The 14,720-nt window shown below is 37.0% G+C and overlaps 1 protein-coding gene across 1 annotated transcript in view; it reads right to left on the bottom strand.

The window, feature by feature from the left end:
* KCTD16 (potassium channel tetramerization domain containing 16) overlaps positions 1 to 14,720 on the bottom strand; it is a 307,986-nt gene that overhangs the window by 25,138 nt on the left and 268,128 nt on the right. The window contains exon 5 of the mRNA XM_070374890.1: positions 3,096 to 3,106. Within this exon, the coding sequence (XP_070230991.1) occupies positions 3,096 to 3,106 (11 nt within the window). The remainder of the gene's footprint in view (positions 1 to 3,095; positions 3,107 to 14,720) is intronic.

Genomic DNA, 14,720 nt, shown 5'->3' with positions numbered 1-14,720 from the left:
CTTAAAACAAGTTAAATCATGACCCAACCCAGAAGAAAGGTATGACCCAGGCAAAGACACCCTGGTAAGGAGGAAAAGGCACTCACATCACCAGGTTTGGGAAAAGAGAATAAACTTTGAGAGGAGCTTCCTTATCAAAGTTAATGCTATCAATAAGGGATCTTTACATAAGAAATCCCAAGACTTCTGATAGAAATCGTAATGACTTTAAAAAGTTTCTGACATCTAATTAGGGCCCCAACCACAAACTTTACTATTATGTCTATGAGAAAATATCTTATAAAGTTAATGTTTATATAATTGCAGAAATGTGGCCCATTCATAATTTGGGAACCCCTGAAAAAGGTGGCTGAAAGAAGAATCAACATTCCCTGGATATTATCAGGGTAGAAGATAGAGTGGTATCAATAATAACTATTGTTAATAACAAGCACATACTCTCTTAGAAAACACAAAGTCGATCTCCAACAAGTCCACGTGACAAAAATGAAAAGTATAAAGTGGGTACTCCTGACTTTATGAATGCTTTGATTTCATGGAAGATAAGGATGATTTTTTTTTACTTTAAAGATAATTTTTACTGAAAGAAAATAGGTAAGAGACTCGTTGGATGGGTAATTTCCTAAATTCTAACTTATGCAGCAAAATAATGCATAGCATAAGAACTGAAGACAAGCACAGAGCTGACATACACATGTATGTGTTTAGGGTCTACTGATCCACCACTGATTTCCTCAGCATGGTTAGAATACCACTTAGAACAATGGTAGGCTAATTTCTTATCAGAAGAAATCTAAGAGTTCAGTTCTTCATGTCTCACCCCCATTTGCTAAATTTAATGAGTCTGACTGAGCTCAGCGTTACCCTGAATAGCTTTTCTATGAAGTCACACTGAATTCATAGAGGGATACCTCTGAGACCATAGAGAAATTAACTGTTGCAAAGGGTTCAGTTCAGTCGCTCAGTTGTGTCCAATTCTGTGACCTTATGGACTGCAACACGCCTCCCTGTCCATCACCAACTCCCGGACCCTACTCAAACTCATGTCCTTTGAGTCAGTGACACCATCCAACCATCTCATCCTCTGCCATCTGCTTCCCCCACCTTCAATCTTTCCCAGCATCAGGGTCTTTTCAAATGAGTCAGTTCTTCGCATCAGGTAGCCAAAGTATTGGAGTTTCAGCTTCAGTATCAGTCCTCCCAATGAATATTCAGGACTGATTTCTTTTAGGATGGACTTGTTTGATCTTCTTGCAGTCCAAGGGACTCTCAAGAGTCTTCTCCAATGCCACGGTTCAAAAGCATCAATTCTTCAGCACTCACCTTTATAGTTCAACTCTCACATCCATACATGACTACTGGAAAAACCATAGCTTTGACTAGATCGACTTTTATTGGCAAAGTAACATCTCTGCTTTTTAATATGCTGTCTAGGTTGGTCATAACTTTTCTTCCAAGGGGCAAGCGTATTTCAATTTCATGGCTGCAGTCACCATCTGCAGTGATTTTGAAGCCCCCCAAAATAACGTCTTACTGTTTCCATTGTTTCCCCATCTATTTGCCATGAAGTGATGGAACCAGATGCAATGATCTTAGTTTTCTGAATGTTGAGATTTAAGCCAAATTTTTAACTTTCCTCTTTCACTTTCATCAAGAGGCTCTTTAGTTCTTCTCTTTCTGTCATACATTTTAAAATCTCAGTCCTAGTTTAAGGCCAGCCTAAAACCAGTTGAGTAGTTGGCTACTACAGGGTATGATACTAGAGTCTTGATAGAAGCACCCCTCCCCTTCCTCCCCAAATACTTCTTTCACAGGCCTATCAAGAATTTTGCCATGATGAAAATGATAACACTAACAGCAGTTACTCAAGGTTCAACAGTTTATTGGGGGGCTTTATACAGCTACAATCACACTTTAATTTTTAATCTGTGAAATAAATGATTCTTTCTTGCATTTGCCAAATTAATAAATAGTGATTCCTATTAACTAGGGACCTTTCCCAAGGTTCCACAATTAGTGTGGCCTCAAATTGGGTGCTTCTGATACTAAATTCTATCATTGTTTCTCTTAGGGCATTTTCGCTTTAAGAGTCTCCTATGAAATCCACACAGACAGTAAAGACATGGGGAGAGACTGACAACTTAGGGTGAAACAGCTTCTTTCCAACATCAAGATGAGAGGAAAATTAGAGGAGCAGGATATATTTCAGGTTCCTTCTAATTGTTGGGGGGAAAGGTGGTCAGACGAGGAAATCAAATCATGCTGGCTGGGTGACTTCAGTGAGAGACTCTGAAGCACTTTAGGCTGCCCAGGGCACCTGTAGCCTGAACGTCAGCTTAGAGGAGGAATGAGCCCTGCAGGGCAGAGAGTGCAAAGAGACAGAAACAGTAGTCCCTGAACGATCTGTCTAGGATGAGTTCTAATTATGGATCATCTTCCCAATGACACAAGAAGTTGCAGATAGCTCTATCTTCAGGGAAGGAAGGGCCAACAGGACCAAACTCATACATTCAGATCCTCCACCACCTCCTCCCAGGAACCCTTCCATCGGTACACATCTGTGGCAACACCAGACAATGATTTTTACCAGCCAATTCCTCCATCTCAGGTATAATTAGTGAGTTATGCTGAGGGTAAGCCTGTACTATTTCTCAAAAAATAAACTCTGAAGCTTGGAACTTTAGAGAAAAGCAGCCAGATTCTCCACTAATGTAAGCACTTAAAGAAGGTCCAGTTTTCTCATCTCTTCTTTTGGGGTGCTGCTTGGTTTTGTTTTTTTGTTTTTTTTGGTTTTCCCCCATTCAGCTTTTACAATGTCCCTATCATCACAGTGATGAGACACAATTTTTCATTTAGATCCTGTTTGTCGCCTGATTTGGCAAATGACTAAGTCAACCAGTCATTTTCCAATGCTCAAATATCCCAAAGCATATTTTGAAGCTTGGATACTATGCTTTGCTGTAGCAGTGCTCTCTTCTTTCTCTTTCTGTTTTCTCTGTATTCTCTTCTTCTCTCTCCTTTTCTCCTTCCCTCCTCTCTGTTGTTCTCACTCTCTTGTATTAAAACTAGTTGCAGACATCTTCTGTGTGATTCACTCCCTTTCTCCCTTCCTTGATTTCTCTCAAATGAAGATTATTATGTGCCACTGAATAAAATGCTACCCTTAAATCTGTACTGTATTTAGGTCTCATTCTTTTCTTTGATTTACCAATCCTGTTCCTTGAGATGGATTGATGTTACATTGTATGTTCAGGCTCAGTTTATCTCAGAATTTGCCACATGATTAATCTCAGGATTATGTTAGTTTCAATGTTCCACACTATCAAGTAAAAGGACTAATGTTTCTAAATGCTAAAGGGGTGCATCTTTCCACTCACTCTGGCCAATGAGGAACTATTTAGAACCAGCTAAAGGCTTAGATGAGAGAGGTGTCTACTTTGTAGTACCAAGAGAAATTAATATGCTGTGACTAATACAAGTTTCCCTCCTCAGTATTATATCTTTCCCTTACTCCCTCCTTCCTGAAGATTAATTTCTTAAGGGAGATGTCTGAAGTCCTTCTCACAATTAATGAGTAACTATGCTCAGGAGAAGTTTCTCAGAATACCCGCTTCTGAGCAGGGTGTTGAAGTGATGAAACCCCAGTTCCAAACTGCCTTGGGAAATGCAATGCATTCATGTTCCAAGTACAAAGCCCCTCAAACTCACTTTGAAAGTTTGCTTAGAGTCTAAATAAATCAAACTGAAAGACTTAATTATTAAATCCCAGAGCTCGTCATGAGGATAATAAAGTGCCTGGGTTTCTGTTTCAATTGATGTGTTAATATTTTAGCAGTTCCTAACTGCCTATGTTCTATTCCACAATTCATGATTAAAGTTTGATTTTAATAGAGCTTCCAAAAAAAAGTGAGATTCGTGTTGCAATGCCTTGCTATTGCACTGGTTTGTCCTTTCTAACATGTAAGTAATGCCTCCCTCCTAGACAGTATGTCCTGGTGGGGCAGTATCAGCATAGACAAAGCTGAGCCCTATGGGACAACCAATCCAAAGGGCACACAAACAGACACAGAGTCACCAGATGGCCTTTCCTGTGTCCTCATGTGCTATTTATTCCAAGTGTATGTTTGGAGAGTAAAAATAATTTTAACGAATTAATCATCCTACTCAAAAAAAAAAAAAAATCATCCTCTCCTTTAATTGTGAGTCATAACTTGAGACCTCTGTAGCACCGAAAGGAAGCAGGTTAAGTTGCTTTGGGAGACTCTTTAGCTTATGCTATTTAGATGAAAAATATATGAAAAGTACAAAAACTATGAAAAGTGATAGATTCTACAAATCCCTCAATAAAGTCCTAAAAAAGCCAATGCCTCCTTGCTTAGAAGAAAACTTTCTAGCTACACTTAACCTCTATAAATGTATACGTATGAAGATATTCATTGTTAGAAAATTGGAAAGATCAGATGAGAACCTGAAAAAACATAAAACTACCTGTGTGCAATTTATCACAAAGAGGTAACTATTTTTACTTCCTCAGTGCCTCAGCATTAAAGAATCCACCTGTAATGCAGAAGAGGTGGAGATGCAGGTTCAATCCCTAGGTGAGGAAGATTCCCTGGAGGAGGAAATGGCAACCCACTCCAGTATTCTTGCCTGGGAAATCCCTTGGACAGAGGAGCCTGCCATGCTATAGTGCATGTGGTTGCAAAGAGGCAGATATGACTGAGTGATTAAACAACATGAATCCTCTCAGACTTTATATCATTTTCCCAGAACTGGAAAGATCAATCTATGACATTATTTTTAACTGCTTCAAAATGGTTCTCTGCTTGTGCCAAAAGTTCATCTTATTCCAAACCAAGATGAGTTATTTGGTATCTCCTGGGACCTAATGTGGTACAATAAAAGGAAGGAAGAAGTTGTTCGGGTATAAACATTAAGAAAAAGAGCTTTGATTAAGAGAATATAGAGACAAATCAAAATCTTTAATCCAGGGCTTAGCCTTTTGGAATCATGATTTAATTTAAATCAGGAAGGCTCCTTAGAACTGTCATTTTAAAAATATGCTTGTTCTTGTCTCTGATGCTGTTTTAATGCAACCACTGATAAGAATCCACCCTTCACAATACCAAAGTCAGACCAAGCATATTTTAAAGTGGCAGGTCTAATTTCCAACTTCAGCCCCCGTTGAAAATATAAATATAAATCACTCAGAGAAGTACATACCCTATAGAGCTCCTGGTCAGCAACTTATCCTTCTCAATATACTTCCCCAAAACCAAAACTTAGTTACAGAGATAACCAGAGAGAGCTAAAGGCTCACCTCCAAGCAAGAAACGGTTCATGATATCGTGAGGTTTGGTCCAATAATGGGCATAGTATGAAGAAAGAAAACCTAACTTTACAAAGAATCAGCCATCTCCCTTACCTTTGTTAAAATCAGGTACCTATGATAATCCTTAGATATTCTACCATCAAGTTATATGGTGATCATCAGGTGCACAGTCATTTTAGAGGGAAAGGGTATTCTGAGGCAAGGAGACAGGGTAACGAATTTTAGTGCTCTAAGTAATTTGATATGACTGATGAGTGAATTATATGAGGGCTTGTTGGGCAACATCAACATGTAGAGAATAGAAATAGACGAGTGCTGGATAAGACTATCAAGGGTCTTCTAGTCAATGGTTCTCAAACATTGGCATCATCTGGGGAAACTTTAAAAGCTATAAATGCCTAGTCCCATCTGCAGATTGGTCTTGAGTACAATCTGGGCCTCAGGATTATTAAAAATACCATATGTAATTCTAATACAAAGCAAAATGTGGGAACTCTTCTTCTAAGCCATTATAAGAAGCATGGACCTCATCTAAGGAAGATTTACAAGGTTGAACCTCATCTAAGTAAAGATTTATAAAATCATTATTATAAAGAAGTATTATATTCAGATTTATGTTTGAAAAGATTGTTCTGCAGGATTTGGGGAAAGTGGAAGAATTAGCAGCATTGTTTTAAAACACTTTGAATATCCAAAGAAAAAGAGGAATTGAAAAATCAGCATATATGCTATAGGAATTAATTTATAACAAAGACACAAAGAATAAACAATGGGGAAAAGATAGTGTGTTTAATAAATGGTGATAAGAAAACTGACCACCACGTGTAAAGAATGAAACTGGATGTCTATCTTACACCATATAAAAAATTCAACTCAAAATGGATTAAAGACAAATTTGAGATCAGAAATCATAAAACTCCTAGGATAAAACACAGGGGATAGCCTTCTTCACATCAGTTTTGGCAATGATATTTCGGATTTGACACCAAAAGCAAAAGTAAATAAGTGGGCCCACACCAAACTAAAAAGCCTCAGAGTAGCAAAAGAAACAATCAACAAAATGAAGACAATCTTGTAATAGGAGAAAATATTTACCAATCATATATTTGATAAGGAGTTACTATCCAAAATATATAGACCTCATATAAACTAATAGCAAAAAAACTAATTTAAAAATGGACAGATGATCTGAATAGACATTTTTCCAGAGAAGATATATAAATAGTCAACAGTTACATGAAAATATGTTCAACATCACTAATAATCAGGGAAGTGCAAATCAAAACCACAGTGAGATATTATTACTTTATACTCACTAGGAGGGCTGTCAAGAGATAAAAGACAAGAGATAAGTGTTGGTAAAGATGTGGAGAAAAGGGAACATTTGTGCACTGTTGATGGGAATGTAAATTGGAACAGCTACTATAGAAAAAGATTATGGACTTTACAAAGAACATTAAAAGCACAACTATCATATGATTGAGCAATCCCACTTTGGGATATATACACAAAAGAAATAAAATAAGGATCTCAAATAGATATCTACACTCCCATGTTCACTGTAACATTCACAATAGTTAAGATATGGAAACAACCTAAGTGTCCACCAATAGACGAATGTATAAAGAAAATGTTACATACAATATATAGCCATGAAAAATAAGGAAATTTTGCCCACTGCAGCAACATGGATGGACCTTGAAAACATTTTGCTTAGTGAAATGAGTCACACAGCCAAAGACAGCATCACTTACATGTGGAACCTGAAAAAAGTCAAACTTAAGAAACAGTAGAAAAATGGTTGCTAGGGGTTGGGGGTGAGGTTAGTAGGGAGTGATTGGTAAAAGGGTGCACATTTTCAGCTATAAGATGAATAAGGTCTGAAGATCGAACATAACATGGTAACTATGATTAATAACACTGTATTGTATAATTCAAATTTGTTAATAGGGTAGAAATTAATGTTTTCACAATAAGTAAATAAATAAGGTGATGGATGTATTAATTAACTACATGGGGGAAATTATTTCACAGTCAAATCATCATGACATACTTTATCTTATGAATTTTTTTCAGTTATACCTAAAGAAGATTAGAAATAAAATGGAATGCAAGAGAAAGGGTGGTGGGGGGGAAGTAGCAAAAGCAAAACCCATGGACAATGTTTGTAATGAACTAACTGACAAGGTAACTCCACAACTAGCAAACACAAGCAGGAAAGTTACCTATTGCTTAGGATAATAGCATCTGTGTGGAAAGAAGAAATAAGGTGGGATTGAAAGGATCTGAAAACAGGAGAACCGCAAAATGGCCATGCACTGGAAAGCATGGAAAGCCAATGCGAGAGCTGCTGCTGCTGCTGCTGCTAAGTCGCTTCAGTCATGTCCGACTCTGTGTGACGCCGTAGACGTCAGCCCACCAGGCTCCCCCGTCCCTGGGATTCTCCAGGCAAGAATGCTGGAGTGGGTTGCCATTTCCCTCTCCAATGCAGGAAAGTGAAAAGTGGAAGTGAAGTCACTCAGTCCTGTCCGACTCTTAGTGACCCCATGGACCGCAGCCTACCAGGCTCCTCCATCCATGCCATGGGACCCTCCAGGCAAGAGTACTGGAGTGGGGTGCCATCACCTTCTCCAAATGTGAGAGCAGAAGCATAAATTGGGAGGTTTTGTCCTCCAGTACTGAAGAAAGGTCCATAATATGGACTTAATTGACTGGAGCAAGCTAGTCCGGTAAACCTAATTACTGACCTACCAGGATTCCTTTCTAAGATAGGTCCTATACTAAAAAGAAATTGCTGGGAGTAGCATAAAAATTGAACAAGACAGAACAGAAATAAAAGAAAAATAAATGTAGGCCAAAATGAGAAGAATGTAGACAGGAAATTCAAGAAAGCAGCAAACATAGTTTTAACATTATATTCAAACAAGAGAAAAATCAAGAATAATTGGTAAAGAATCTGCCTGCAACGCAGGAGACCCCAGTTCGATTCCTGGGTTGGGAAGATCCCCTCGAGAAGGGATAGGCTACCCATTCCAGTTTCTTGGGCTTCCCTTGTGGCTCACCTGGTAAAGAATCTGCCCACAATGCAGGATACCTGGGTTCAATCTCTGGATTGGGAAGATCCCCTGGAGAAGGGAAAGGCTACCCATTTCAGTATTATGGCCTAGAGAAATGCATGGACTCTATAGTCCATGGGGTCACAAAGAGTCAGACATGACTGAGCGACTTTCACTCACTTTTAAACAAAAGAAGAGGGAGCTCTGTAAAATTAGAACACCTCTAAACCTCACCTCATTCTAAAAACTCAGGAAATATAATTTCACATAAATATAAGCAACATAAAACTGTCGAGCTCAAATTTTATACAACAAAATGAGAAAAGTGAGAGAAGATGGCAGAGTAACAAGCTAAGGAAGAAAACTGAAGCAAGGGAACAGAGAATATGTTAAGAATTATAAATCAAGAAAATTCAATTATTACATGACTTTAAGAAAAATAAAAGAAACATGTGATTTACTAGGGAAAGAATGTTAAATTATTATCAGGTTTTTGATAGAAATGATTTATGCCAGAAGAAAATGGAAGATCATATTTAGGGTCTTCAAAGAAAGAAGGTCAAGCCAAGACTTTACATCTAGCAACACTATCTTACAGGTATAAATGGCACAAACTGTTATCAAAAAATTGTAACTATTAAACTAATAGCCTCTTGAGAACTTTCTGGAAAATATATAACAAGATTTAGCGATCCAAAATGACTAGAGAGGTGCCAAGATAAGGACTTGCAGTTAACATTAAATACCTATCAGAAGTGGTAGTTTACTACTATGTTAATTTATCCAAGCTGCAGTTACATTTCCCAGCATTTCTTTCCATGTGTATTTGTAGATAACAGTTGTCTATAACAGAAATTTGCATAAATTTTGGAAAGCAGAGGTAGAACTCCAGGCAGTATGCTGTGAATGTTAGTATGGGACTCCATGTACTGCTACAACTTGCCCATGTAGTTGCTATCTGCTAGCTCACTTTGTTGGTAACTGGCATCAGTCAGGTCCTAACCCACTTCAGTTCAGTTCAGTTCAGTTCAGTCACTCAGTCGTGTCTGACTCTTTGTGACCCCATGAATCCCAGCACGCCAGGCCTCCCTGCCCATCACCAACTCCCAGAGTTCACTCAGACTCACGTCCATTGAGTCAGTGATGCCATCCAGCCATCTCATCCTCTGTCATCCCCTTCTCCTCCTTTGCGCAGTGACTCTGGATTTCCTAGTTTAGGGAGCCACCAACTAAGTATCTGAAAAATGGCTCTGCTCCAAATAGTTGAATGTACTTCTGTGAATCAAGACTCAGGGAAACAGGGAGATAGGAATTCACACTGGCTTAAATATAATGTAGTGGGTCATATAAGTGAAACCTCATTGAAAGGCCTAGTTTCAGGTATGGCTGGATCAGGGTATTTCAGAATTATTATTCCGTTCAGTTCAGTCACTCAGTCATGTCCAACTCTTTGCAACCCCATGAATTGCAGCATGCCAGGCCTCCCTGTCCATTACCATCACCCGGAGCTCACTCAAACTCACGTCCATCAGTCGGTGATGCCATCCAGCCATCTCATCCTCTGTCGTCCCCTTCTCCTCCTGCCCCCAATCCCTCCCAGCATCAGAGTCTTTTCCAATGAGTCAACTCTTCGCGTGAGGTGGCCAAAGTACTGAAGTTTCAGTTTTAGCATCAGTCCTTCCAAAGAACACCCAGGACTGATCTCCTTTAGAATGGACTGGTTGGATCTCCTTGCAGTCCAAGAGACTCTCAAGAGTCTTCTCCAACACCATAGTTCAAAACCATCAATTCTTTGGCGCTCAGCTTTCTTCACAGTCCAACTCTCACATCCACACATGACCACTGGAAAAACCATAGCCTTGACTGGATGGATCTTTGTTGGCAAAGTAATGTCTCTGCTTTTCAATATGCTATGTAGGTTGGTCATAACTTTTCTTCCAAGGAGTAAGCCACTTCAATCCCTATCAAATATCTTTCTTCAGTTTTTCTGAGTCCTCAGTCAAGCATGTGTACAATTCTATAGCAAAGGTCACCAGTTTCTTCTGCATATAACTACAGTGTTAGGGCTATAGGTGGTGAGACATGAGACACAGGTTCTTCTTGTGGGCTCCACTTTTTGCTTGCCTTTTTTCTACTTCATGTATGGTGTTTCTTCCCTCCTTACCGACATCAGCTTCAGACCTAGTATCAGACTTAGAGGAAACAGCCTTCAACAGACTTCTTCACTAGCTCTCACTATCATGTAAAACCTAAGCCTTAAGACCCATCCCTTAGTCCATATTATTCAAAATGGTCTGCTTCCCTGATCAAACTCTAATAGATATACTTGTGGAACTAAATTAAATGAAGTCAAAGAAGAAGAGAGTATAGTGTGTATGATTTTTGATGTGGAGAAAAAGAAAACAGAGTTTAAGTAAAAGTCCTGAAGTTTTTAATCTGAATTATAAGTATCACTATGAATTTAGAAGACATATGTATTGACTATTCCAGTACCAATGAGAACTTTTCACATAGAGATTATGATCTTTTTCTTTGTCCTGTCAATTCCTCTCATATTTATTGCTGCTTTGTCTAAAAAGTTATAAAAGCTGCCTGCTTTGGCCATTTCTTTTGTCCCATTTCTATGAGACTTCTGTGTCTTGAATTACAGTTGCTTTTTTTTCTCCTGTTAATCTGTCTTGTGTCTTTTCAAAAAATTTTATTGGAATATAGTTAAAGTACAGCGTTTTGTTGATTTCAGGTATACAGATAAGTGAATGGGTTATAAATATACAATACATATATTATTCTTTTTTTAAGATTCTTTTCCTATATAGGCCATTACAGAGTACTGAGTAGAGTTCCCGGTGCTACACAGCAGGTTTCTATTAGTTATCTATTTTATTATAGTAGTGTATATATGGGGCTTCCCTGGTAGCTCAGTGGTAAAGAATCTGCCTGCAATGCAAGAGACTTGGGTTCAATCCCTGGGTCAGGAAGATCCCCTGGAGGAGGGCATGGCAACCCACTCCAGTATTCTTGCCTGCAGATTTCCATGGACAGAGAAGCCTGGCGGGCTGCAGTCCACAGGGTTGCACAGAGCCAGACAAGGCTGAAGTGACTAAGCAGCAACAGCAGCAGCGCAGTGTATATATGTCAATCCTAATCTCCCAATTTACCAATCCCCCTCCCTCTGGTAACCAGAAACTGATTTTGAAATATCATTTCTTACTAAAATAAACCAGACCTTCTTGGAGAAAACTAATTACAGGTCAGAGGTAGGAAATATACCAGATGAGCCTGGAATACCTCATCATGCTTGATAGCAAGGAAGTCATCAATGACTACTAAAGTCATTTTCAAAAAACTCAAAAGCCAAACTGAAGAAACTCCCACAGGACAAAAATAGAACAATTTGAGCTTCATAAGGATAATAAATGCAATAGATTTAAATTGATCATATAACCTGATTGATGATGATACTAAAAATAAAGTAACTCAATCACATATGGAGGATGGAGAGGAACAAATTCATTATTTTGACACAAAAACATGTGTAATAGGTGTACCGGCAGGAAAGAAGACAGAAAAACTACTTGAAGAAGTAATGTCTAAAATCTTTCCAAATTTGATTTAAAACATTAATTTACACATCTAGGAACTTCAATAAACTCCAAATAGAATAAATACAGAGACTTGAATTAAGGCACATCATAATAAAACTGTTGAAAGACAATGACAGAATGTTATAAGCAGCATGAGAAAAATAACTCACCATGTACAAAAACTCCAATACGGTTAACAACTAACTTCTCATCAGGAAACAATGGAGATCAGAATGTAGTGGGATGGCACAAAGTATGGAAAATAAAAACTGTCAACTAAGAATACTATATCCAGCAAAGTTATCTTTTAAAAATAAAGTCAAAATAAAGACATTCCCAGGCAAGAAAAAGCTGAGAATATTTGTTGCAAATAGATCTTCCTTACCAGAAAAAACTAAAGAAAATTCTTCACGCTAAGAAACAAGTGATAGCAGATGTAACTAGAATCCACATTATAAAACAAAGAATACCATTAAAGGTAATTATATAGACAATTTCAAAAGATAGTATAATTGCATATTTCATTTTGTTTGTTCTCTTGACTGATATGCAAAGCAATTACATAAAACAATATGATATAATTATAACATGGCACCTATATCACACCAAAAAGTAATAAATTTGACAATAACACACAAAGGAGATTGGTCAGAAAAAAACTGCTTTGGAGTAAGAAAATGAAACCAGATGGCAACTCAAATCCAAAGAAATAATGAAGAGACCTAGAAAGGGTAAACAGGCAAGTTAACATAGCAAACTCACTCCAGGGGATCTTCCCAACCCAGGGATTGAACCTGGGTCTCCTATATTGCAGGCAGATTCTTTACTATCTGAGCCACCTGGAAAGCCCCCAATAAACATATACTCACATTCGTTTCTTTCCTTAGCTTCTTTAAAAGATATAAAATTATGCAAAGTGAAAAATACAATTATAATGTATTTTTGGTTTGCGACATAAACACAAAATGTATAACAGTAAATGCACAAAAATGTTGGAAAGATGGGATGAAATGGAGCCATATAAAAGTAACAGTTCTATATTTCCCTGAAGCTATGAATAAATCTGAAATAGATTATGATGAGTTACAATGTTTATTATAAGGCTTAGAGCAACCACTATGAAAAGAAATAAAAAATTCAAAAAGGAATTAAAATGCTACACTAAAAATTACAGTCACTACAAAAGAAGGTAATAAAGGAGAAATACATTTTAAAAAAATACTCAGACATATTGGAAACAAAAAGCAAAATGGTAGCTATAAATTCAAATATATCAAAAATGTTACATGTGAATGGTTTAAACAATGCCATCAAAAGGCAAGGATTATGAAATGGGATACAAAATAAGATACAACTATATGCTTTGTGTAGGAAACATGCTTTAGATGCAAGGATATAAATAGTAAAAGTATATAAAAACATATGCCAAGTAAACAACAACCATAAAAGAGCTGAGCTGGCTAGACTAATAGAAGAAAATATATTTTATAACAATAGAGGTTATTATTCTTACATATAACATATAATGAGATTAATTATATATTAGTTGTATATAATATATGAGAATTCTAAAAATATTATTATCAAATAATACTATGAAAAATAACTTTAAAACAAACAAAAAATACTAGAAATGAAGAGTGAGATGTCATGATAAGAAATGGTCCATCAGGAAAATAAAACAATTATAAATACACAGTTGACTCCATATTCATGATTCTGTATCCACTAATTCAACCAACTGCAGAACAAAAATATTTTTAAACAATAGTATCCAGGAAGATCCAAAAAGGAAGACCTGAATTTGTAACATATTGGTAACTATTTACATGGCATTTACATTGTTTTAAAATTATTTACATAGTATTAACTTTGTATTAGGTATCATAAGTAATCTAGAAATGATTTAAAGTATTTAGGAGGAGTTGGACACGACTGAAGCGACTTAGCAGCAACAGCAGCACACAGGTTGTTTGCAAATAAACATCACTTTATAAAATGAGGGACATGAGCATCCTCAGATTTTGGTATCCACATGAGGGTTCTGGAACCAACCCTTATGGATACCAATGGAAGGCTGTATATGCAATGAACAGCACGTCCCCAAAACACATGAAGCAAAATCTGACAGATTAAAAGGGGATAAAGCAAACTCAAAAATATTAGTTGGAGACTTCAATATTCACTTTCAATAATGGTTAAAACAAACTGGGAAGAATAAACAGAAAACTTTAACAATTCAATAGCTTTTAAATATTAAAATATATATGTAACACTTCATTGAACAACAGCAGAATATAATATTATCTTAATGTTTATTGATGAAAGACTTAGTATTATTAAAATGGCAATAATCCACAAATAAGTCTGTAAATTCAAATCTATCCATATTAAAATCCCAAATGTGTTTTTTCCCCCCAGAAATTGGCAGGCTGATCTTAAAATTCATATGAAAATGGATGGGATTCAGAATAATAAAAACAACCTTGAAAAAGAAGAGCAAAGTCAAAGGACACATGACTCCTGATTTCAAAGATTAGTGGAAAGCTACCATAGTCAAAAGAGTGTGATACTATATAAGGATAGATATATAAATTAATAGAAGAAATTGAGGGTCCATAAATAAAACTTTACATTTATATTTACTGGGTTTTCAATGAGTACCAAGACAACCATTGTGAAAAGAACAGTCTTTTCAGCAAATGATATGGGGACAATTGGATATTCACATGCAAAATAATGAAGCTC

The sequence above is a fragment of the Bos mutus genome, chromosome 7 (genome assembly GCF_027580195.1).
Source record: "Bos mutus isolate GX-2022 chromosome 7, NWIPB_WYAK_1.1, whole genome shotgun sequence".
Classification (NCBI taxonomy): domain Eukaryota; kingdom Metazoa; phylum Chordata; class Mammalia; order Artiodactyla; family Bovidae; genus Bos; species Bos mutus.
Note: the sequence above shows the minus strand (reverse complement) of the source record. Positions and strands in the feature narration are given on the sequence as shown.